General features: G+C 41.2%; 1 protein-coding gene across 1 annotated transcript; it reads left to right on the top strand.

The window, feature by feature from the left end:
- VPS35 (VPS35 retromer complex component) lies at positions 1 to 24,451 on the top strand. The gene is made up of 17 exons (XM_014882401.2): positions 1 to 104; positions 6,958 to 7,056; positions 8,372 to 8,468; positions 8,975 to 9,098; positions 10,477 to 10,659; positions 10,950 to 11,163; positions 11,911 to 11,994; positions 12,432 to 12,541; positions 15,527 to 15,623; positions 15,716 to 15,864; positions 16,358 to 16,565; positions 17,064 to 17,219; positions 18,905 to 19,027; positions 19,978 to 20,157; positions 21,324 to 21,563; positions 22,243 to 22,386; positions 23,564 to 24,451. Exons 1-17 carry the CDS (start codon positions 102 to 104, stop codon positions 23,741 to 23,743), a joined length of 2,391 nt encoding a protein of 796 aa, XP_014737887.2. The 5' UTR covers positions 1 to 101; the 3' UTR covers positions 23,744 to 24,451.
- Positions 24,452 to 25,450: the final 999 nt, after the last annotated feature.

The following is a 25,450-nucleotide window of genomic DNA, read 5'->3' as shown; positions in this document are numbered from 1 at the left end:
CGGAGCGGGCCAATGGGCGGCGCCCGGCGGCGGGGTGGGGCGGTGCGCGCGGCGCAGTCACATGACGGGGCGGTGCTGGCGGGGGCGGCGGCGGCGCGACCATGGTGAGGGGCAGCGGCCGGGGGCAGCGGGGCGCCGGGGAGCCCGTGCCACGGGCGGGGCTGCGGCTGCGGCGGGACGGAGGGGTCCGGCGGCCGAGGGACGGGCCTGGTCTGGGCCCGGGGCAGCGCCCTGAGCGGCCGCGCTGGGCCGGCGGCGCGGCGGGCCCGGCCGGGTGCGGGGCTGCAGCGGGCGCGGAGGCCGCACGGTCCGGCCCGGGCGGGGCTGAGGTGCGGGCCGGGCCCGCCGTGCCGGCGGTAACGCTGCCCGCGGCCTGGGCCGGGTCACCGCCTCGCTGGGCTCAGCCCATTTGCTCGTAGGGGCGCAGGGGAGGGTGGTGTTTTACTGGGGAATCGCGGCCGTAGCAGCGGTCAGTTTCTCTCTATTTTGCCGTGCTACCCCTGTGTTTAACCCGGGCTTGTGTCATTGCCGGTTCTGTGTACGTGTGCCGAGGTTGTCCGCCTTGCAGCCTGCGCTCCAGTCCCTCCTGACCCTCCAAGACTGCTGTCGTAGGCTTCCCGAGTAAACTTCCTTTCTTTTCCGGCAGAAGAGGTGGTTGTGCATTGGTGGGCGCAGCTCATTAGCGCTCTTTGCCGCAAATGTTGGGGTTTGTTAGGCAGGGAGGCTGCGAGGTGAGGGTCAGCCTCTTCTCCCAGGCAATTAGCAACAACACAAGAGGGCATAATCTTAAGATGTGCCGGGGGAGGTTCAAGCTGGACATTTGGAGAAATTTATTGACAAAACGGGTGATTAGACATTGGAATGGACTGCCCATGGAGTCGCGGTACCTGGAGGTGTTTAAGGAAAGACTGGACATGGCCCTGAGTACCTCGGGCAGGCTGACAAGGTGGTGTTCGGCCGAAGGTTGGACTCGATCTTTCCAACCTCATTCATTCTGTGAAACCTGAAATTTCCACATGGAAATGAGGTATACTGAGAAATACTTTTCAGTCCTCAATGAAAAGAAAAGGATAATCAAGTTTCCTAATGAAACACACCTATATTTAATGTGCCTTCAGTAGTATATAATAATCAATAAATTTTAAGCAGCACTTGCTGTAACCACCACAATGTGTAATTAGCCTAAGTGTGGCATGTAAGCAGCACTAACAGTATATAAATAGTGAGGCAGAAAATAACTGGATGCTTTATAAGAAGGGATTGCTCAGTTCTTTTGGAACAGACTTTGTTTTTAAAGTTACGTGTATGTTGATCTCTGTGTCTTTGGGGCTGGGCAAATCCTGTACTATTACTGGAAAGAGGAATGTTAAACACTGAATTGGGTGATGAGAAATGCTAAATCTATATAGCCACTAGTCTCTGTCCCCCACACAAATATTTTGTGGTAGTCATTAATTCAGCAATGAAGCTACTTTTCTCTGCTTGTCATTTCCATGGGAACTGGCCAGACACTTGTCTGGTCTCATGGCTTCTTTCTAAGAATAGCTGTTGTCAGGTGATTCAGGAAAAAGTAAAGTTACAGATGTTGAACATAGGATAATCACAGGTGTTAAGCATGGGATAATTCCCTGTACCAAAATTAGTCTTCCCTGTGATTTCCTGTGGCTGAGCTTGGTTTAAACCTTGAAGCTGAATGCTTAAGTACCTTTAACATGACTTGTTTTAAGAGGGCTCTGGCTGCTTTTGATCATACACTGAATAAAAAGTCCATCTCTTTAATACTTAATAGTGTCCTGTGGCTTTCTTTAGCAGTAAGTACCAGTTTCAACACGTGAAAAATGCTTTAATCTCTCTGGTCTATCTCTGAGCTCCTATACTGCAAGATGTAATAGAAGTTCTGGAACCTACAGTGTTGCAGAGAAATGCTTCCTGTATGCTATCAAATGCTTATGGTTTTTGTTGGTTTTTTTGGTAATTCCTTCAATGTGTTACCCAGCAGTGCACTGTGCACCCAAGCTTCAGCTGCAGGCTGGCAGTGTCCTGATCTGCTGCTGTAGCTCACCCATCGTCTCTCTTGGGCAGCAGACATTTGAAATGTCTCAGCAGGGATGTGTTGGCAGGTAGGCTTAGTAACATCCAGCTGGGAGGAGGCAGGAAAACCTCCTTGGGTAAATGTCATTCCTTGTGGTATTCAGTACAGGTGTGTGAGCAAAAGAAGGAAGTGCCATGTGGAACAGGCTGTAAGCACATTAGTTAATGGAAGAAAAGGATTTTTGGAGATTAGATGAAAATGCACTTTAGAATGGAATGGAAGCAAAACTTTTTAGTCATTATTATTTATACTCTATGTGCAACTTAAGGCACCTGTGTGTCAGAACATGAGCTTTCAGGCTTGACAAGCTCCCTTGAACTCTGCTGTCTTTCAGTACTGTGTCATTCTTGAGTACTCCAAGGTACCAGATTTTTAAGTGAAATAAGCCAGCACATTGGTTATTATTTTGAGCCCTCTCTAGAGTGCAGCTCAGTGTCAAATACGGAACTAAAAATGAATCTCATGGAACTGAGTGTTAGAACATGACTAAATCTTACACAATAGGTGCAATGTTTGGTTTGTATGTTCAGGAGTAATTGCTGTTATGAGAATAGGCATGATCCAGAATAATGTTTGCTGCTGCAGTAATGCACTTCCCTAATTGTTATCAGCGGGATGACTTGTATTAACTGTTCTGGTCAGCTGGTTTCAAACTGTTTTAGGCTTTAAAAAATTGTTTTCCAAGGCAACTTACAGTTTCGTTTACTAGCCTTTATTAAAAAAAACCCAAAAAAACAAAGAAAACCTGAAAGGAACAAAAAAGTATACAAAAAAAACTCCACACCAAAAGCTAACTTTCCTCACCCCCCTCCACATTCATCTGCTGTAAATTTTGACTTCCATAACCTACTTGCATGTGGTAACTTTTGCTAGCCGTGTTCAAAGCTAGCAAAAGGCTTTTGTCTCTTGTGCAGAAGCTGCTGGTGCAGCTGGGGGAGGCAGTTCTGTCCCTTCTCCACTGCTCACTGGCTTCCTCATTGCTTCAGAGGAAAAATGAGTAAAGCAAAACTCTTCACATCAACTGTCCTTTTTTCCTACAATATTTGCAATGTATCTAGTGTGGGTATAGCTCAAACATTTCTGGAGTCTAAATAGCTGCATAGTTCCTATAAATTGCTTCTCTTGTGCCCAGGCAGGAGTTTGTACCTTACTGTACATGTGGTTGACCAGGCAGGATATTCTGTACTGCTGCTTTTGCTCAGGGTCAAAGTATCTTCCACTTCAAAAGCTGATGTTCAGGACTTGTAGATATTTTTGAAGATAGGCCTAGGACTCCACAGCTGCTTTTTTGATAAAATGACATTTGAAAATACCATCTTATGTTACTAGGTTGGTAATTTAAGTGTAAGATACAGAACATAAAAATACAGCTTTATTCAACATGGAGTCTGACAGAACTGTGTTCAGATTCAGTGTGTGCCCTGCTGGATGTCACTGGTAGGCTTTTGCTCTATGTTCTCTTTCCTTCTTTTGCCTTTTGTCACCACAGCTTCAAGCTTCAAGCTTGTGTTAGTAGGATATGTGTGTCTTGATGTGATCTTGTGTATCACTCGATAATAACCAGGTTGTGTTTGGGAACCCCTGCAGTTCTAAAGCTGAAAGTATCTTGAAGTTGGAAGAAAAGGGTAGCTGATACACATTCAGACTTTGAAAAGGAGGAGTTGGAACTTGTTCACTGGTGCTGCTGTTAAGATGTTTTCTATTCCTACAGAAGTAAAGCTGCTACAAACAATCCCTCAAATGACACAACTGCTCCTGTTGTATGCTTTTGACAGCAGTGTAGTTTATTTTGCTACCCATGCCACTCGAAAATGCTGCAATTGTATTTTCTTCAGACATATAGTGCCCTTGTAGTAAAGACATCTTTGTTTAGACTCATCACCTTCTCAGTCTTCAAATCAGCACATATACAAATTGAATTTTCCTCTTTCTTGATTCTCCCTATCTTGGAGAGATACTGAAGAAATAAGTTAATATCTTGTGTTAATATGGAAATGCTTCTGTTGATTAATTCAGTATTTATTCCCGGTGTTGAATACTGTAAGGGACCTGGCTATTCAAATTTAGAGCAGAAATGGAAGTGTTCTGTCTTCTGCTAATGCAGACAGAGTTAGATGTAAAGCTGGCACTCAATTTTTTCCCCAACTGCTGCTGAACTACAGTGGTTAAAGTTCTGTAAGAAGATACAAATATATCTGCTGAGTTCATAGCTAGTATGATGAAAAGTAGAGTCCCAACCTTCTTGTAGCCATGATTCTAAAACCAACATGTTTGCACACCAAAAGTGAGGAAACCAATGCACGTGGACTCAACCAAATACTTCTTGGGGTTGTAGCAAATATGTGTATGTTTCAGTAATGTTTTGGCTTGGTGTTGCTGTTCAAAACCCTTCTTTTCGTAGCCCTGCTTGCAGTGTTTTATGTGGCTTTAAGCTGAATGGTAATCTGTTAATCAGCTGGGCTTGTCTTACAGCATTTTGGATGGTTTACAGCCTAAACTGCTCTCCCAGTACTGTCTGGCCCCATGAACAGCTGGGATGGAAGAGCAGGGCTGGTGGATGTGTAAACTTAATGCTCATCAGGAGAAAGGGGCTTAGAAAGTTGTGGTTGGTGTTAGCATTGCTGCATTGTTCCTACTGTGCTTTAATAGAGATTTGATGTGGTCAGAGCATATGGCATCCAGCTCAGTAGTGATTTATTTTCTCTAAAGCACTGATATGGATTCAGGGGACTGTAGAGTGTAACCAACACTCTGGCATAGACATATTTCAGCAAGTCTGTTGTGTGATGTTCTGATATTGATTTCTGCACACTAGTCCCTGTGCTGTCATTTTCTGTTCCTTAAAAGTCTGATCTGCCATTGAATAATTAAAGCTTAGCAATTACAGCAAACTTCTGCTGGCAGAACACACTTGTTTCACGGTTTGAGGTTCTCTAAGGGTCTGTAGCTGCTGAATTACCTGGAAAATAGGATCATCTAGCCATGGTTGCTGGTTTTTTCCTTATACTTAAATTATTTTTTGCAAGACCTGCATGCACGTTGATTAATTATATGTAGAGAGAGCTTTGTAAGAGGTGCAGTCACTCTAATTAGCAGAGATGGCTTTTTCTGTTGACTAAATATACTTCTTAATTAGTTATTGTGCATAGTTGGAATGTTACTGAGGTACACAGAGTCACACAGGTGTTGGTTGGAAGGAACCTTTTTTCTCATAACCTCCTTGAAGCAGGTTTGTCACCGGTGTTGGATCAGATCAGCCTTGGTTTTGTCCAGCTGGGTGATTGAGAAGCTTCAAGAGCAGAGTTTCATTAAAGTGTGATCAAGGCAAGAACAGTATTGCAGAGCATTCTCTGTTTTTTGTATGTGGAAAAGGATAGTGGGGAAATTTCACTGCTGAACAAGAACCCAATTAAATATGGGAAATAATAGGGGTGTGAAATGCTCTATCACCATTAAATTGATGTTAAACTAAAACTTCTCTGTTTTAATGAAGGCCTCAGTCTTAATCTCAGTCCTCAACAGATACTTCTGGGGACTCCACACATGAAACATGTGGGAGTTGGCACTGAAGATGGAGTTTTTAAAAACATTAGGGTGATGTAATTCATGGCCTTCCAGCTTGTTTCTGAAATGCAGTTAAAAGGAGGAGACCAGGGACCTTCTGAGCACACTGGATGAAGGGAACAAGTATAAATAGCTGAGAACTTAGTGAAGCTGAAGGCTCAGAGAACCTGCTGTGCAAATCACTATGTGCTTGGTATTTTTCAAGACTAGAGGAGATGTAGCTGAGATACCACATCAGTGCTTTTCTCTCCAGCAATATTTCAGAGGGGCCATCTGAGAGCAAGCTGCAAGATTGAGAGAAGTGGAGATGCTCTAATGAGGTGTCAAAGGCTGATCCTGAACAAGAGGTGAATGGCAGCGTTTCCTTGTAAAGCCTCAGGAGGAAGGCTGGGTGCAGGTGGGGGCAGCAGTAGGGTTCTGATCTATGTAAATTTGGACATATAAATAACATAAACAAATAACATAAAGATTCTTGTAGAAACTGGTCTCGTTATTCTGGTAGCAGATGTAGTAGGAGAAGGCCTGTAATGGCTGGATTAAGGGGAAATATAAGAATGTCGGCAATGGGTTTATTTAATACTTAAGAAAATGCAGTATGAACCTTGGAAAGTCAAAAGATAATGAAAGTTTCAGTTGAAGGTGTAGAATGTGCCTCTCAGAGGGGAAGCAAGAGTCACTCTGACAATGTGACTAGGACAAGGACACATGAAAAGTTGTTGTTTCTCTTCAGCTTTCTGATCCAATCTGCAAGTAGCTTCTACCTTCTGGAACGTACTCACTGTACTTTATCCTTTGCTTATCTGAAACTTGTCCTGAATGGAATGGTGTGGCTCACATAGCAGTTGGGAACTTGTGACTTGTGAGCACAGGAAGCATCTGTGCAGTTGCAGTGTGTGGTCTGGGCACTGCTTTGAAGCTGTGTGGACAGAAGTAACAACAGTGCTTCCCTTCCTCTCAGCACATGTCTCTGCATTCTCTTGGAGCTTTTCTTCCCAGATAGTTGCACTGGATTCTTGACATCTAAATGTTGGAAAGGAAGTGTTGGTCCTGCTCTACCTCCACGGCTTTGCTGTCCAAGAAGCAGTGGTGCTCACAGGCTATGTGTAACCTCCCTTCAGGTTTTTGTAGGGCACGTGAACCTTCTCCCTTACACACAACTATGTCTGACAACCCTTGAGTGGTCCCACTGCACTTTCACTTGCAGTGCATTCTAAAGTGTGGCAATCCAGTTTTAGTCAAGTCATAAACAGCTTCATAAAAATAATCGAATTCTGTTTTGTTTGGTTTCTTTTTTTCTCCAGCCAACAACACAGCAATCTCCTCAGGATGAACAGGAAAAACTCCTGGATGAGGCCATTCAGGCTGTGAAGGTGCAGTCGTTCCAGATGAAGAGATGCTTGGTAAGAATGTGGCTTTAAAATGCAATGAAGCTTCTTGTCTGCTAGAATAAAACAGTAAATCAATACCAATCTCTAGTGCTGTGAGGAAAATTAACCCTTTATGTATCTTTGTGTCAGAGGCTTTGCCAATAAATGAGGCAGTTGCTCATTGTGAATGAGCCTTGGGTATTCTTTGAATGTGTCTTCCTGATTTTGCTCCAGTATTTGACGAGATATGTTAAAGATGTACCTTTATAATTTACATGCTTGCATTTAAATAAACCTAAGATGAACTTTATTATGAGATTATTGTTTATGTCCACCATTCTGTTGTTTTTTTTCGTGTAGCCTTTTCTTGGTGTGACTGTCAGGCTGGGAGGCTGCTGATGAATTACCTGCTGCATAGGATCAATTTCGTAGTGATTAACTGTAGACAGACGTGTGAATTCTTCTGTGACTGGAAAACACCACGGGCTAGTGCTGTGCTGAGATTTTTATCTGGGAATTGTAGCCAATTCAGGCAGATTATGTAATCACACTTAGCTTTCTTGGGTTTGAGAAGCCTCAGCTTTTATTTGGAGAAACTGCTTAAAGTTGCAATGAAAACTTAAATATTTCCATATGTTTTCATGTGGTTAGCCAAGCTAACTTTGTTTACAGCCAAATGACAGTAGCAAGAAGTGTAACACCTCTTCCAGTTTTGTGCTTGGTGGAATGCTTTAGAAATCTTTAAGTAGCTGCAGCTGCGCTTTTCACTGCTATCTGTGATTAAGTGGCAGTATAAATACACTAAGTGGATCACACCAGCAATTCTTTTTGTTCTCCCTCAAAACTTACTGCTACTGCTTATGATGGGTTGCTCAAGTCTGTATAAGTGGTAGATTAGAGGTTTGTGATTGTATCCTGTGATGCCAGGTGATTAAATGCACCAGAAGTGTAATTTAGATGCAGACTAGTGAGGGCTGGCTTTCAGTGAGGTATTTTTTGTGGGTGAGAAGGAGGGGAAGGTGATGATGGCAGTATGTATTGTCTGTCTCCTAGAGGTTTCTAGGAGATCTGGGAGATCTGAACAAAACAACAGACCAGATTTGGAGGAGAGGAATCCATTCTGCATAAGCAGAATTATTTTAGATTTTTCTACCATTAGTATTGCAATTTATTTCTGTAGCTCTGTCTTCAGATGCATCTTCTTATCACCTCAGATAAAACGTTCACTTAACATGGGTGGTGTAATACAAGCTAGATATTAAACCACTTGAGATTTTTTTTATAGATAAAAAGTCCTGCAGTTGCTTAGTGTTATTTCTAACAAAGTTTCCTCTTTCTTCCTCTGAAGGACAAGAACAAGCTCATGGATGCTCTGAAACATGCTTCCAACATGCTTGGGGAGCTGCGGACTTCTATGTTATCTCCAAAGAGCTATTATGAGCTCTGTATCCTTTCAGGAGGAAACTAATAGTTGAAATGTATTTGGAATGGAATGTTCATCTGCTTTTTTTTGATACAATGGTATCTTGTGTCAGACATTTATTAGTGCTTTTGTCCTCAGTATTCAATTATGTGTATCTGTTGTAGAAGAATACACACTTTGCTCACTGTGTAAGTTCAGTCTTTCTCTCTGGTATAAAACAGGTCTTTACTGTCTTTCAGATCTTCCTCTGGGAAGTTTTAGAAGTCTAGTTCTAAAAACAATGTCAGCCCTCTAAAACAACTATTTTATTCCCAGTTTTATTCCCTTTTCTAATATGCTAAAATCACAAAAATATATTAAAGGTTTGAGGTTAATTTTCACACTTATCTCAATCATGATTGCTGTTCAGAAATACTGCCTGCTTGGGCACGTTTGTATTTGGTACAGCATCTTTCTTCCTAATTTGCTCATTACTTTGAAAATATGTTGTAGACATTCTAACATAAAATCCTTAACTATGAAAAAAAGACATGGCAATTTCTGATGAGCTACACTACTTGGAAGTCTACCTGACAGATGAATTTGCCAAAGGCAGGAAAGTGGCAGACCTTTATGAGCTAGTACAGTATGCTGGAAATATCATTCCAAGACTGTAAGTGTGTGTATGTTGGTGTCTGGCTTTGTTTGCTTTTTCTTTTTTAAACTGGTAAATAGTTGTCCAGCTCTGGGTTCAGACAGTGATTGGCTTCTCAATCAGTTTACAATGGTCAGTAGTATTTCTGGAGTGGATTACTGTGAAACTTCTGAGATCAGAGTACAGGTGCAGAAGGTCAGTTCTTCCTGTCAGTTTGTTAATTTTGCACATGACCAAGATGAAAGCACTTCAATCTTGGAATGAAGTTGGCTTTTGGATAAAGAGCTGGTCAGTGGAAGATAACCAAGTACCACACTCTGATCAGGGAGATTGGCTATGCATTTATTAACTGTTTCTCTTACCTGAGGGTCTAGATTTTACCTTCTCCCACACAGCAGTTGCTTCATAACCTTCTGCCTTTTTAGAGAATAAGAAGTGTGAGAAGGAAGCTGAAAGTTTGTGACTTCACTCTTAGAGTCTTTGTGTTTCTGAGTATTTTTTTGGCTAAGTGATAGCTTGCCAGAAATGATACTTGAAGGCCTGTGAGGCTTATATTTAAATATGTGACTGTTGGACTGCAGTACATCTTTGACATAGTCAGTTTTGGGATTTGGGTTTTGCTTGGTTCTCAAGCCTGGACACACCAAGGCTGCATTTTAATGCAATTTCTGGAGTTTGGCTGGTGGCTACCATGGTGTCTTCACCTCTGTGTGTAACCATCAGAGTTGTCTTCCTGCCTGCTTGTAGACTCTGGTTCTCCCTGATGAAACCTGTGGTGCTTTCATGGATGTCCTGGGCATGGGGCAGAGGAGCAGGCAGGGAGGGCTGAGGCCTCTAAACTGAATACCTGTAGGTTCTGACTATTGTAGTTTTTTTCTTCTAAGCTAGAGGGGAGTCCAAATATACTGGAGCAGCAGTCTTCTGCATCTCACATATGCCTGCTGCCTGTTACCTGATGCAGAGGTGCTGAGGGAATGAGTACAAAGCCAGTAGTTCCTATCCTGCTAGACTACAGTGTGAGAGAGGCTTAACTACTTCCCCATCATAGGTTACTGATCTATATGTTTCAGAGCTGTTTTCCAGCTTAGTGGGATGCTGGAAATATAAGTGAGCTGGTCTGAGAGCATTCAGAACTTTGTGAGCATTTACACATTTGGTGTATCAAGTGTATTTAGTGTATTGTAATGAGGTCTAGTGGCTGTTAAGACTTCCTGTGCTCTGTAGCAGAGGAGAACAGGAGTTGAAGGCTGACTAAATATCCAAAATTATTGGTCCCAGGTGATAATTTTATTGCTTTTTTTTGTGCTTTGGTAATCCTGCCATAATGGACAAAAGGAAATACTGCCTTTAAGTGTGATGTTGTTACTTTGATTTATTGACTCTGTGCCTTTTGCAGGTATCTGCTGATAACAGTAGGCGTTGTCTATGTCAAGTCATTTCCGCAGTCCAGGAAAGATATTTTGAAAGACCTGGTGGAGATGTGCCGTGGAGTGCAGCATCCTCTTAGAGGCCTCTTTCTTAGAAACTATCTCCTGCAGTGTACCAGGAATATCTTACCAGATGAAGGCGAGCAAGCAGAGTAAGAAGGATGGGCTATAAATTGATAAAATTACTGTTAAGAGCTTATTTAATTTTTCTGTGTGATATGCTAGAATTCCATAGACTTGACAGGTGTTTTATCCATTAAGAATTCCCTTCTAGCACTAAAATTCCTCACAAGTGAGGATATGAACCTTTCTTATGAACCCAGAAATCTCACTCCCCACTTCCACACCCTCTAACCTTCTTAAAACTTGTATATTCACCAGTGGCTGGAAGGATGAATACCTCTGACGAGCTTTTCTGTTCTCAACCTCTTATCAATTGCAGTGAAGAAACTACTGGAGACATCAGTGACTCAATGGATTTTGTGCTGCTGAACTTTGCTGAGATGAACAAACTGTGGGTGCGAATGCAGCACCAGGGCCACAGTCGGGACAGAGAGAAAAGGGAGCGGGAGAGGCAGGAGCTGAGGATCCTCGTGGGAACAAACCTGGTTCGCCTCAGTCAGCTCGAAGGGGTTAATGTGGAGCGATACAAGCAGGTGGGGTGGCTGTCCATCCTCTCTGACTTCTGCCAACGTTTTCCAAACTAAACTAGTTTGGACTTCCAGATGGGCTGCTGGAAGTGTTACAGCTTGGCTAAAAGTTCAGTAATCCCAGTGCTTGTCAAACCTGAGGAGAAGTTGTTAATACTGGTATACAGTGTGTTCTCAGGCCAAGAGCATGATTCACACACTCTCTTGTAAGTCTGTCTGTAACAGTGACAAGAAATTCTAAACCTTTCCTTCCCGATTTCAGTTTTCCTTGCAGAATGATGGGTTGGTCTAAGGGATGTGTACACATCCTGTGTTATGGGATAGACTTCACAACTTGTGAGGCTGTGCTTCCCAAGGCATTCAAGAGAACTGTTACTGTTTGAAATGACAGTGAAGAAAATATATTATTTAGAAGTCTGTCTCTTCTAAGTTCTACCATACAGCTGCTGAAAACAGCTTTGAGTGGTGCTGCTGAGACCCTGGGTATGTGCCAGCAAAGTCAGTAGCACTGACTTATGAAATCAAAGCTTGCATAATGCATGAAAGGGACAGCCTTCTGAGATCGGTAGATTTGTTTTTTTCCTCTGAAGGATGGAACTGCAGAAAAATAGGACTTTTTATTAGAAAGCTTTATGTGGAGAATCAGCTGAGCACTGTTAGAAATTCTGCTCTGCTTGGATTAAATGCATGTGTGAATATAAACTTAGAAGGTAATTGTAAAATCACTGCAAGACCTTTTCTCCCCTGTTCCAGATTGTTCTGCCTGGAATACTGGAGCAAGTTGTGAACTGCAGAGATGCTTTAGCTCAGGAGTACCTCATGGAGTGCATCATACAGGTGAGCTGCTTAAGTTCAATTACAGTGATGGGACATAGAGACACTTCTGTACACTTAGTCAGATTCAGGCTTCTTCCTCATGGACTGGAAAACTTCATCACTAGGACTTGTCCTGTATATTGGCCTATCCTGTACTTTTTTACCAGATGAGTGGAGTGGAGATAGATCCATTTTGTGCTCCTTCTGTTGCAGTAGCTTGTAAGCATCTGAGCAGCAGTGCCTGTGTTATGAGTTGTAATAGAGAGGTGGGCCCTCGAGTTACCCATTTGTTTTATATCTTTTGCTTCATGCATTTACCCAGTCACGGTCAGCTTCATAGGCCAGAGTGTATTTACTGTGTGGCTATCTGCTTTAGAATTATTCTGTTGCATTTTTCTTCTGTGTAACAATGGGCAAATTCAATTTATAACTTGATGACTGTTGATCTAAAATTTCAGGTTTTCCCAGATGAATTTCACCTCCAAACCCTGAACCCATTTCTCAGAGCCTGTGCTGAGCTGCACCAAAACGTGAATGTGAAAAATATAATTATTGCTTTAATTGACAGGTGAGTGACCAAGGGGGTGGAACTTGGCTCAAAATTAAATTTGTGTTATGCACAAGCAGATGATAATTCTTTTATCATTTGAATATGTTTAATTTCTGATACCACTTCACTGTTTCCATGTCTTTCTATCAGCTGTAATTAAAGCTGTGAAGAATATTATTTCTGTAGCTTCTACTCTCTGGACTCTGCTTTTACAGCTTCCAATGAAGCCTGCTTTATGGACTGATTAAAACTTGTAAACAGATTAAGCCAGGAAACAGCCCATTTAGTACTGAGCAGTTTCATGCTTCAGAACTGAAGTGGCAGCAGTGTCCTGCTTTGACAACCATATTACTCATAGATACCTCTTGAAAACTTGAAGATCCTAATGGCTAAATCATCTGTCAGGGACACTTTACTTTGCAGGGTCAGAGATCAGAGAACATAACAATGCTTCTTCAGAACAGAGCTAGTAGGAAATGAAACTATCTTCTTAATTCTTAGCTTGCCATTAGCATCTTTACTGTTCTCTCAAAAGCATGGTTTTCTTGTGGAGGTACTGCTTAAAAGTGCTTGCACTGAGTTCAGATTTGGGGGAGAAATCATGGAATCCTTTAGGTTGGAAAAGACCTTTAAGGTCAAACTGAAGTTTTAATTTGTATCCTGAAAGGAAACACAGATTTTCATGAGCACCTGCACTTTCTTGCTGCAGAAAGGAAGGGCACTTGCATGGCTTGTGTCAGGCCCTAGAAAAGCCTTGTCCTTTGCAGTTGGACAGACACGGACCCAGACATCTGGTCCATGTACCAGTGTGTGGACTTCAGCTACCACAGGGACCTTGGTCCTCCCTGGCGTTCAGCACTGGGTAGGATTACTGTATCCTCTCTCATGCCTGCAGAGGACTTGTGTGTGTTTGGCATGACTGGTATCACTTAGGATCTTGAATTTTTTACTTACCAAGTCTGTAGTTTGTTTTCTCCAGATTATCTCAGATTTATATATTCAAGACTTTGGTTTTACTGGAGATCTTTCAGTGTTTGTGCGTTTGTCAGAGACACGGCTGCCTTCATACAGAGATGTTCACAGGAGTTCGTTGGTTTCCCACACTTTGATGCTGTGGCTCAGATCTTTCATAGTTTTGTTAGGTTTAAAAAAACCCCCAAAAACACTACAAAACCCTCAAATCACAAGAAATGATGCCTGTAACTGATTTTTGAGACTATCTTGATTACTTTTAAAAGAGGTCATGAGATATTTTGCTAGGCTCTTACATTGGAGTGTGGCAGTGTCATTATTGAGAAAGCTTTGCTTGTGTAGCTTTTGCTGTCGTGTTAAACTTTGGTATCACCTCCACAGTAAGTTTTTTGTGTTCCTACTGTTACAAATACCAGTAAGTGACTGACCAGCAGTGACCCTCTGTCCTCCCAGCCTTACCACTGCTGGGGTTTGTTGGGCCACTGAAGGCTTCCAGAGCTCTCTTTGGGCTGTAGGACAAGGGCAGAAATGTGGCAATGTCATGGTTATCTTTGTAGTATGGCAGCTTGAGATTTTGACTGTAATGTTAGTGCCAGTATAGGAGCATATGAGTGACCTGTCCTTGGAATCCGTGTGTGTTGGGAGGATGTTGCTCTTGTCTGTGTTGGAGCTGGTAGCAGCAAAGGTTTCAGTATTGTGTAGTTAAGATGTGAAGCTGCCCTGTATAGGTTGTGCCTCTTGGCTTTTATCATCTTTGTTTCAGCTGACATTGGGTAATTGAATCTGAACATCAGTGACTGCTGAAAAAGCTTGTGAAAATTTTTTTCTTATTCCTGTGGGGCTTTCCTGCTAAAGGAATCTCTGCAAATAGTCTTGCTGCTTTGGGATCTTTGTTGCCTTACTAAACCATTCATGACTTTTAATTACGCTGCCATCTGCCTGCAGCTTGTTCATACCTTGTAGCATTGCTGGCTTTACACTGAGCTGTTGCCAAGGAAAGCTGCCTTGTGCCTCTAAGAAAAGGCAGTGATTGTTCCTGGCTTTAAAAAGTCTGCTTCTTACCACCCTAATCTAATATAAGAATAGTTCAATGTCTTATTTTTCCTGGTGGCAAAGTTTTTTGGGCCTCCCAGGCTTTTCTTATGTGTCTCGTTATTTCAGATCCAGAGTTCATTGAGAATCAAAATTGAGAAACCCTGTAGAAAGAACTTAAAAAAAATTTATGCAATGCCTTTTCCTGAATATTTTTTGTAGTTCTTTTTCTAATTCAGAGTAGAATAATGTCAGTAATTAGAAAGTCAAGATAGCAGTGCTGAGCTTCTTAAGCTGCAGCTCTGGTAAGGTGTTAGTCTTCTGATAGTGATGCTTTCTATCCTGTATCTCATTCTTGCAGAAATGGTGATTGGCATTCTCCTCTTACACATAAAAATACTTCTCATCATCTCCTGAATGCTTGCTGGATGGCAATGTCTTGTTTCCATTCCCTCCCCCTCGCCAAAAAAATTCTTCACTTCTCCACTCTTCTCAAGTTCACGTTGTATTTTGTTCTCTGCAAATAATGCAAGTTCCAAACACATTGGTTGGTCTTTAATGACAAAGAAAATTAAGTCAGCATATTCCTTCTGTGTGGGTTTTTTTTTTTTCTGGAGGCTGTTTTGTGGTGGATGCTATTGGGTGTCTAATTTCAGTAATATCACTGAATAAGTAAATGCAGGATATTTGCTCTTCCATCAGCCTACTCTCTACCTCTTTATCTGCTGGAAAAAAACAGAGCACTTGCTTCTGGCTGAAGAACATAAATTATGAAATGTCCTTCCTGTTTTTTCTTCACCTTGCCTTTTCTGTCAGCATGCTTTTCCAGGACTGATAGTTGCCAGGCTCAGTTGCTCATAAGGCTTCTGACTTTTATTAATTTCCTTTTTGCTTGTAATAGAACTTTCGAATATACCCAAAGGACTTGCTTTTTCTGCTTTGTATTTGAGGAGTGGAAAAGCTATTCTGACCAAGCTGCTTTCCTTGCTCTGTCACCAGGTTAGCTTTATTTGCACATCGTGAAGATGGACCTGGTATCCCAGCAGATATCAAACTGTTTGATATCTTTTCACAGCAGGTTGCTACTGTTATACAGGTATGTTGGGTATTCACTGCATGCAGTGTTGGGGGTGATTTTTTGCAAAGTTCTGTGCTTTAGTATCAACTTGGTGCTGTGTTAAATTTCAGTCTCGGCAGGATATGCCCTCGGAGGATGTGGTGTCTTTGCAAGTTTCTCTCATTAACTTGGCTATGAAATGTTACCCAGACCGTGTGGACTATGTTGACAAGGTGTTAGAGACTACTGTGGAAATATTCAACAAACTTAATCTGGAACAGTAAGTGTCTCTTGCATTTTCTTTGGCATGGCAATTAACACCCTAAAATCAGGCCTTCTGCATTTCACCATGTTTGGTGAGATGGCAGAGCTGTGCTCTGGATGTAGAAGATCACTGCTTTTGGATCGAGCTGCAACAGCCCTGATAAACTCCTGACTAACCAGGACTTGCTCCCCTGTGCATAAGTTGTGCTGTACAGCCATATGATGTGTGTGCATTTTGTAGGCATCCCTTACAACACCTTAGAGTTCTGCTATTGCTGCATTTGCAGCCACACTCTCTGCTTCTGCTGGCAGCAACTTAAAACATGCATTTGTTACTGTATGTCCCCAAGAGCAAGATCTGACTTATTTTGATACTTGTTTCCTTTCTCCCTGGCACCAAGTTGCTTGGTGGTTGTTGTGTAACTCAAAATTGATACTTTGAAGCAGACTTTAAACTTGTCTATATGTGTGAACCATTGATTGTGTTTTTTGCATATATTTTCTTTTAGTATTGCAACAAGCAGTGCTGTTTCAAAGGAGCTGACTAGACTTTTGAAAATCCCAGTTGATACTTACAACAATATCTTGACAGTTCTGAAGCTAAAACATTTTCACCCACTCTTTGAATACTTTGATTACGAGTCCAGGAAGAGCATGAGTTGTTACGTGCTTAGCAATGTATTGGATTATAACACAGAAATTGTGTCCCAAGAACAGGTATGATAAATTTACTTGAAATTCTAGGTATTTAAATGACTGTTCAAAGACCTGGAAACACATTTAGTGACTTCATGCAGGGCATGCTTTGATTCCTAGCCTGCTTCCCCCAGCACAGGCTTTATCTCACTTGGTAATTCTTCCTTCTGTGTTCTTAAATGTCTTTGAACATCTTACCTAACCTCATCCTAGAGGCTACTTCTGATTTGCCACACCTCAGCCTAACACTAATCTGTTAGGTGTGAACAAAGTCTCTAAATCCCTTTAAAACTGGGTCTGCTATCTAAAGAAGGCTGCATACCCTTTGGAATCTGAATTTCCTCTGCACTGCTGTGCTGCCCTGTCCCACTTGTGCTGAGAGTGACCCTTGTTCAGGGTGTAAGGCACACATGTCTGAAGCATCACCACTATGATTGGCTGTAAAGATGTTCCCAATTGCTGGCAATTTATGCTTATGGACTACTGTAGTTTAAACAGAGCTTCTATTGCCTTTAACAGGTTGATGCTATCATGAATTTGGTATCCACGTTGATCCAGGATCAACCAGATCAGCCTGCTGAAGATCCTGACCCTGAGGACTTTGCTGATGAGCAAAGTCTTGTGGGAAGATTTATTCATCTGCTGCGTTCTGATGACCCTGACCAACAGTACCTGGTTGGTGACTGGTGCTTCTCAATGTCTGTGCTCTCTGAATGGTCACAGTTCTTGTTCTTGCATTATTGACTGTACAAGACTTGAGTGAAGCTGGGAGCTGGGGCATCACTGCTCTGGCACCACAAACTTAGTAGAGAACATTATGTATGACACCTTTAGTGATAGGATGATATGTTGTTTATTCAGAAAAAAAGCAGACAAGGACTTAAGCATTTGTTGAGTTAAAGTTTTCATCCCATGAGATGGCAACTATCTGTATTAGTTTGTGGAACTCAATGTTGTGACAACTTCATATAACCATCTATTGAAAACATCACAAGTGCTGTTTGGAGTACTGGGCTATTTGTGTATTTTGATACCAAGAGAATGCAAAAAAACCTCAGAAAATACAGCTTAGTATGTTTGTCCCTAGGAATTTTAATTTTGGTAAGGATGGGGTCTTCATATAGTCTGTAGTGTCTTCCTGCTTGGTTCCAAATGATTTTCCTCTGCTTGGTCTATCTATAACAGTAGATTTGACATGTCCTTGAAACTTGTGCATTATGGTACTTGGAATGGCTTGAGTTGATCTGTGGCAGCTTAATGTAGTTCTCTGTTGTTAATCTGCTATATGTGGCTTTAGAGAGGTCACTTAAACTTCAAATAAACTATCTTAAGAAGTGTGTGTTAGACTAGAGGGCCAGGGATATTCTGTCTGTGCCAGGTCCAGTGGAGAAGCTGGCAGAAGCTGTGCTGAAGTGGGATGCTGCTGCAGATGGCACAGTGAGCTCTTGTCAGGGTCAGGCCTGCTTTGGGACTACTGTGAAGTTACAGATTGTGCCTGAAATAAAATTGACTGACTGTCCTGAAGTTGCAGCAACATCACACTGTATAAACAGTGAGAAAAGAGCAACAGAATAAATTGCAAGCTATGCACTAACATTGATTTAGCTTTGCTTTATGGTCTGGTATAAAAAATTCTTGCTTGAAGTGTAATGAAAGTTGTGTAATGGGGAGAAGCATAACTTTACAGGAATTTGAGAAAGTTGTGTTTCCTTATTGTTGGAGTAAAGGAGAAAGATTGTCTTGGTTGGTTGGTTTTTTTTGTTTTGTTTTTCTTATAGAAAGCAAAGCTTCCCTCAAAGGAATGTTGGCACCAAGGAAACTGATATTTCTGCTGCAAAAGAATTTACATAGCTAGAGATGTTGAAGTTGTTTCTGTAAAGATTGAGTGTCAGTCTTTCTCATCTAGCAGTGCTTTGATTTAATCCCATTGACCAGCCTTAAATGCTATCAAAGGACTTGCCACATTTTCTTTTAGGTACAATTCTGTGAGCTACTTAACATTTTTTAGTAACAATGCTTAGTAGTTCCCTCAGCATCACAAATGCTTGCATCAAATTTTTCTACAATACAGCAGTAGCAGGAAAAAATCCAAGGCTGTAGGATTTTCACAGTATCTCACTTTCAATTATGCATTCTGTATGGAAGAGATATGAAATACAAATTCAAACAGCCTAGTCCAAGTGTTATTAGCCAGAGTGACTAACCAGCGTGTAATGGATGATTACAGACTTTTGTATGTTCAGGTTATTTACATGAATTCTACATCTAACCTAAAAATACGTTGAGAGTGGGGCACTGAGCTTCTCCTGAGTGCTCCTGTCTGTGAAGGATTCTCTGAGCTCACCGTGCTTCTGTTCTAGATCCTCAACACTGCCCGGAAGCACTTTGGGGCAGGGGGGAACCAGCGCATTCGTTTCACACTCCCACCCTTGGTGTTTGCTGCCTACCAGCTCGCTTTTCGCTACAAGGAGAACTCCAAAGTGGTAAGTTCACCTCCAGCTTGCTCTTGGCTGCTTGCTTGGCTTTATTTTCTTAAAAATACATTTTTTCTGGCTATGTAAGTATGCTCAGTCTTGATACAGAAGGCTAGTTTTGTTTAACCTTTTTGTTCAAAAAAACTTCAGATTTTTTCTTGAGGTTTGAATGCTTTTTAATTTAATGAAGATTTTTGTCAAGTCATAATTTACTAAAGTAAATTACTTTAGTACTTGAAGTGATGAAGCAGAAATTGGCTAGCTTTGTTTATTCGTTAAGGTGACTGATGATGTGCCTTTACTGGAGACCAGAACTAATGGCATGAAACTGATTTAAATCTGAATATTGAAATTCATCATTTTCTAAATTGTACCTTCGTTATTGTACATTATTACCTACATTATTATAATACATTATTGTTTCTAAAGTTATAAAAAAGCACTTGCTTCAACTTATACAGTAGTAGTAAAAGTGGACATGAAAATAACAACTGATCCAGTTTGGCTCTTAAATGCTTTCTGATTGATTTAGTTACTTTAAATATGCATTTCCTTTATTGTGGGTGTTATATTGTGGGGAAATAAGTTTAAATGTTTGTTAAAATATTCTTCAAAATGAAGATTTTTAAAATTCTCTTCCACTTCTGATTGCTCTGGACTGAACAGAATTTTTCTCTCTTTGGCTAATTAGGCTTTTGCTCAGTTATGTGCTAAGCATAGCTGTTCTAACTGCAGTTCAGTGTAGGCTTCTGAGAAAGGCTCCTATGAGCTGGTAGGAAAAATGGATGTGAAATTTTTGTAAATGAAAGAAATACTTTGTGCAGACCCACTGAAGCCAACACTGTTCTGCTGGGGCTCTGGAGTGCCATCAGAGGGCAACAGACTGGAGCACTTAACAGATCTTAGTACAATTTAGATTCCCTTTTCCTTGTAGCAATGCTCTTGTTTTTCTTGTCTAGGATGACAAATGGGAGAAGAAGTGCCAGAAGATCTTCTCATTTGCTCATCAGACCATCAGTGCTCTGATCAAAGCAGAGCTGGCAGAGCTGCCTCTGCGACTCTTCCTGCAGGGAGCACTGGCTGCAGGAGAGATTGGTTTTGAGAATCACGAAACTGTGGCCTATGAGTTCATGTCCCAGGTGAGTGTCCAGCTATTAGAGTTGGTGTCCCGTGCTGCCTTTAATTTGGGTAGGTTTGCTGAGCACTGAACCATCCAGTGTGATTAAAACACCTGAAAATGATGGACAGGCCAATGCTACTAGGTAGAAACTCCTCATCTCATTCTTGCTTCCCAGGCTGCTGTGGAATTAAGCTCCATTGCTACTGATTTGAATACTCAGTCTGACAACAGTGGTATGTTGCAATGCTGCCTCCTGCTCGTGTAGTTGGCTCACTGGAGGAGTGTAGTTTCTCAGCATAAAATGCTCCTTCACTGCTTCTGTCTCCAGCTCCTGATATCCAGCTAGTGTTGCCCTGACCACAAGCACTCTTTGGAAGTTTTATAAAATCTGCAGTGTTCACAACTGCTGTGCTGGGCTTTGCCAATTAAAATCCTTGTATTGGAAGCTATTATAAACTACTCTGAAATCTATTTCAACTTGTAACTTGGTCTTAAGCCTTCGTTGCTGGAAAAACCTTCTCCTCCTAACTATCACATAAAGAACCAATGTGTTCCATGTTATCCATGTTGTAGCTTTGTCCTAATCTTTCCTCTAATACTGCTACTAAATGCATGTTTTTAAACAGAGTTGCTGCTAAGCTGGGTTTGCTCACTGTGTTTTATCAGTTGCTGTGGTAGCACAGTTCTGACTGTGAGAGCAGCAGGGCAGTTACATACTTTGCAGTAGAGATACAGTTCAAGATTTGTCTCTTCTCTGAAGATTCTTCGTCCACGTAGCAGCAGTTCAAGTGCTTTTCTTACCTACTCTGGCATCACTGACCTGCCATCAATTTCTGTTCTGTTGTTTTGTGTGTTTCAAAGAACCAAATCTTCAAGGCCTGTTTCTGCTGCTGAAGTTCTGCGTTTGAATAGGTGCTTGAAATGAGGAAAAACTCAATCTTCACATTATATGTGGGATCACACTTATTTGCTATGACCACTTGAATACTATTTCTTCAAAGACTTTTTTCTGGTCTGGATTTACTTGATTCTTACACATCACGTGAAAGATGGTTTTTTTTTCCTGCCTGAAGCTTTTAACAAATGCAAACTGGACAGTTTCTTGCTGTGTCAATAGCAGGTGTGATTTTTTTTTTTTTTTTTTCTGATGTGTTCTGATTGAGTCTTGCTTTCTCCCTTGTCTAGGCCTTCTCTCTATATGAAGATGAAATCAGTGACTCAAAAGCACAGCTGGCTGCAATCACCTTGATAATTGGGACATTTGAGAGGATGAAGTGCTTCAGTGAGGAGAACCACGAGCCTTTGAGGACTCAGTGTGCACTGGCAGCCTCCAAACTCCTGAAGAAGCCAGACCAGTGCCGAGCTGTGAGCACTTGTGCTCATCTGTTCTGGTCTGGCCGAAACACTGACAAGAATGGAGAGGAGGTAAGAACAAAGTGACAGCAGTGGGATACATCCTTCCTCAGTAGCAGTTCTGCCTTCCTTCTGTCGACATTTCTAAAGCAGATATATCTATGGTGAAGTAGCTTTGGTTGGAATTTAATATATGAAACTTCTAAAACTTGCTGCAGTGTAAACTGCATAAATAAAAAAATGGAGAAAACTCTAATTTAAGGGTGGAGGTACCAGGCAAGCTTTTGAGTGGCAGCTAATTAAAGGCTACTTGATTGGGCTGCACTTTGCTTGTGTTTAAGTTAGCTCAGTTTGCATGTGAATTAAATTTCAAAATTAAAGATACAAGTTGTTGAAGTAAAGGTAAAAAGATACTATGTTCTCCAGGGCTTGTCACATAAGCTGTTGTCATTTTAAAGAGTAGTGTTTGAAACATTTTTCAAAGTATGCATTATGGTACATGTTATGAAATTGAGTTAATTGATCTCATAATTGAAGGCTTTCAACAACTGTTTGTTACTGTGTGATGTAGCAAAATCTAATGTTGGGGGCAGCCAGGCAGGGTGGGCTTTCAGTGACAGCTTGCTCTGCAGTTTGTATAGTTTATATTTCTGTGGCAGACCCCCAGGAAATGCTACGTGCACCAAGGGAAGAGATACTGGAGCTCCCTAGGTTCTTTTGTTTCTTGTAACTTTGATGTTTTTCCTTCTAGCTTCATGGAGGAAAAAGAGTGATGGAATGCCTAAAGAAGGCTCTGAAGATAGCAAACCAGTGCATGGACCCTTCTCTGCAAGTCCAGCTTTTCATAGAAATTCTGAATAGATATATCTATTTTTATGAAAAGGAAAATGAGGCGGTGAGTGGAAATCCATTCTGTTGGAACTTTTTTAAAGAGTGTTTCTTTAAGCTCTTCATTCACACTTGCACCACAAATCACAGATTCTCTTCAGCTTGCCCAGCAGTCTCATGAGAGGTACCAGTTCTTGTGTCTCTTGATGTGCTAGTAAAACTTACTGGATTTAACTTTGTTCTTCTCACGTTGGGGGGAAGTTTGCAGTTCAGTTATGAATTTAAATATTGTGAGACTTGTATACCTGGAATATTTTAGATTAAAATTTACTGCAACTTAGATGAGAAAGTTGTAAAATTCTAGCTTTAGAGGTACCTAACTTAATGTGTACATGAGGGCAAGAATTCTTTGCAGGTGTTCATGGTCACTGGTGGCTCTGCCAGGTTGATGTAAGCTTTAATTTCACAAAATAGATATGACACCATATGTACTCGTCTTAAATTGTGTGTGTGTGTATAATCTGAGATAGTTACCTGATCCATCTTCTGCTAGCAGATAAAGAAGAGTTACACAGTTTGAAAAACCTGCTTGGTCAAGTAGAGATCAGTGTCTCCTGATCAGATGTCATTGATTGAGGGCAGACATTAAAGAATACCCTGTAGTTCTGAGAGAATTCCCAAAGAAATTTGAGGGATTTGCTATTTAGTTTATTTCCAATAACTAAACTGGCTTCTCAGCATAGGAATGCTCTAGTATAGGAGATGGAGATGAAAATAAAGCTTTGAATTTCAAAGCACTTGGTAGATGTCAAAATATTCTTTGGATATTCTGGTGGCTTGCAGTGCATTTTGTGTAGTGCAGCCCGTGGGCAGCCATGACTTATTCTCTGAGAATAACTTTAAATTGGATATTACCGTCCTGACTGACAATTATCTCACAGTGCATAAACAATCTGATTGGGTGTGCCATTTGTTTGAAGCTTTTTAAATTTGTATTGAATACAGTGGAGAGAAATGCTGTTGGAATAATTACAAATCTATCAGGCTAATGACAAGTTTTTCACATTTGCTGGGATGGGGGAATTTCCACAGAACTCTGGAGTTGGAAGGGTCCTGTGTGGAGCCAGAGAAGGCATTTTTGAAGGATTGTCCAAATACAGATAGCTTGAAGACAAGTCTGTTAAAACCAGTGTCTTGCACTTGTACACAGGTGGTGTTGATGACTTCTGTTTTATGTTGTGTAGGTGACAATTCAGGTTTTGAATCAGCTTATACAGAAGATCAGAGAAGATCTCCCAAACCTTGAGTCTACTGAAGAAACAGAACAAATTAACAAACACTTTCACAACACACTGGAGCACTTGCGTCTGAGGAGGGAATCACCAGAATCTGAGGGGCCAATTTATGAAGGTCTTGTTCTTTAGAAAGACACTCACTGTACCTGTTTTCATTTACATACCTTTTTTTTAAGATAGGTTCCTAGGTTGTGCCTTTCAGAAATGTCAAGTTAACATTCATGTGTTCAGTCTGGCACTTCAAACACTTGTGTTGAGTACTCTAACAAATTTGGAAGGTTGGACCAGCAACTACAGGTTTCATCAGTTAGCATGGCTGAAACTTTCTTTGAAATCCATGTGACATGGTAGGGCTCTTCAGTTCTGATTTCTCTTCTGTCTGTTCACTGTTGCTTCTGTAGCACTAGAGCTCTAAACTGGCAGTGACTGTCAGCTGAAACTGTGTCTGATCTTTACAGAGCATCAGATTTTTGGGATTATTGTATGTCAAATTCTGCTTGTGCTTTTCTTTTAATGCGAGTTAAGACTAAGTGTAATATTTTTCCCTAAAACTAGAATATATTAATGCATGTTTGGAGAGTTTTAAAGTACCATGTTCAAAAACAGAAGTTATATTTTGCATATTAAGGCTCTGTGACATTCAGTGAGGGCCAGTACTGTGCACAGGGCATATTTATCAAGATAATTTTGTTCCAAATAGTATAAAAAAATAGAGAAATTGCAATCTATATAGATATGTATAACCTTCATTACTGTAAATTTAGGGGAAAATGCATTACACAAGTTTATTCAGTATCATGATTTTGCACCGGTGAAACAATAAAGTTGCTATTAACATCTGTTGTTTCATGTCTCTTCAGAGCCCACTGTTGAACCCAAAGCTAATGTTGAACTTTCTGATAAAAGTGAAAGAACTTTTGTTTTGTAGGGACAGAAAAATCAAGGCATAGTTACCCTGGCTGAGCTGGGTGGCTGCTGGCGTTTGTAATGTAGGAGTTTGTGATACAGACCCAGTGTTAAATGGTGCTGAGATGATGTGTGCTCACATTTCAGAATGCTCTTATGACATACCTGGAGTGAGGAAGAATCCTACTGGATTCTGTGCCAGAGAGCTGATGGCAGTGCAATGGCAGTGCTGTAGGACACTGAGCAGTAGAGCAGCTCCTGGGAAGCTGGTCCAGACCGTGGGTTAATGCCAGGTGCTGAAAGTTTTGACCTGTCTGGTTTGCCTTTACTGAACGTGGTGTTCTAAACATAACTGATTGAATTGCATTACTCCTTGAGTGACCACTGTTTTCTGAAAATGTGTCCTGGCTTGATTGGATAGTAAATGAGACTTTGGTGGGGATTGTTCAGTAATTTAGTGTTACCTGTTTTCTGAAAAAGGCAAATACAATCCTAGGAAACAATTGCAAAGTATACAACAATTAGATCATTAATATACTGATGAATAAGTCTGGCTTGGAATGGAGGAGGAATGAATGGGGAGATAATTTAAAGGCTTTACTTCCCCAGGTTTATAATTGATCCTAATTCGAAAATCTTCATGTTGCTCTGTATCTGTTGAAACTATTCCTCATAGGAGAACTGTTAAGCTGTTTTGTTGTAGCACATCCGTAGCAGAATGTGGTGATGATGTTCATGTGGATACATTCATAGTGTAGGGATATGTCCTCCTAGATTGCAGTGTTTGCTTACCATGTTTGTTAAGTCCTCAGTATCAGTCGTTGTAATTTGGAAGTGTCTTTGAATATCAGTTTTGCAGTTTCAACTGCAGTCACCCAAATGTTGTAGACTGGTGCTTTTCCACCATCTCCCACTTGTTAGGGCTACACA

The sequence above is a fragment of the Sturnus vulgaris genome, chromosome 12, assembly GCF_052056855.1.
Source record: "Sturnus vulgaris isolate bStuVul1 chromosome 12, bStuVul1.hap1, whole genome shotgun sequence".
NCBI lineage: Eukaryota > Metazoa > Chordata > Aves > Passeriformes > Sturnidae > Sturnus > Sturnus vulgaris.
This window is presented reverse-complemented; position numbering and strand designations above follow the sequence as displayed.

Excerpts from the sequence above, each read along its gene's own strand:
- VPS35 (XM_014882401.2), top strand. Across the intron at positions 11,164-11,910 it reads ATGTGGAGCGATACAAGCAG|ATTGTTCTGCCTGGAATACT; the intron begins GTGGGGTGGCTG and ends CCCCTGTTCCAG. Across the intron at positions 15,624-15,715 it reads AGGTTGCTACTGTTATACAG|TCTCGGCAGGATATGCCCTC; the intron begins GTATGTTGGGTA and ends GTTAAATTTCAG.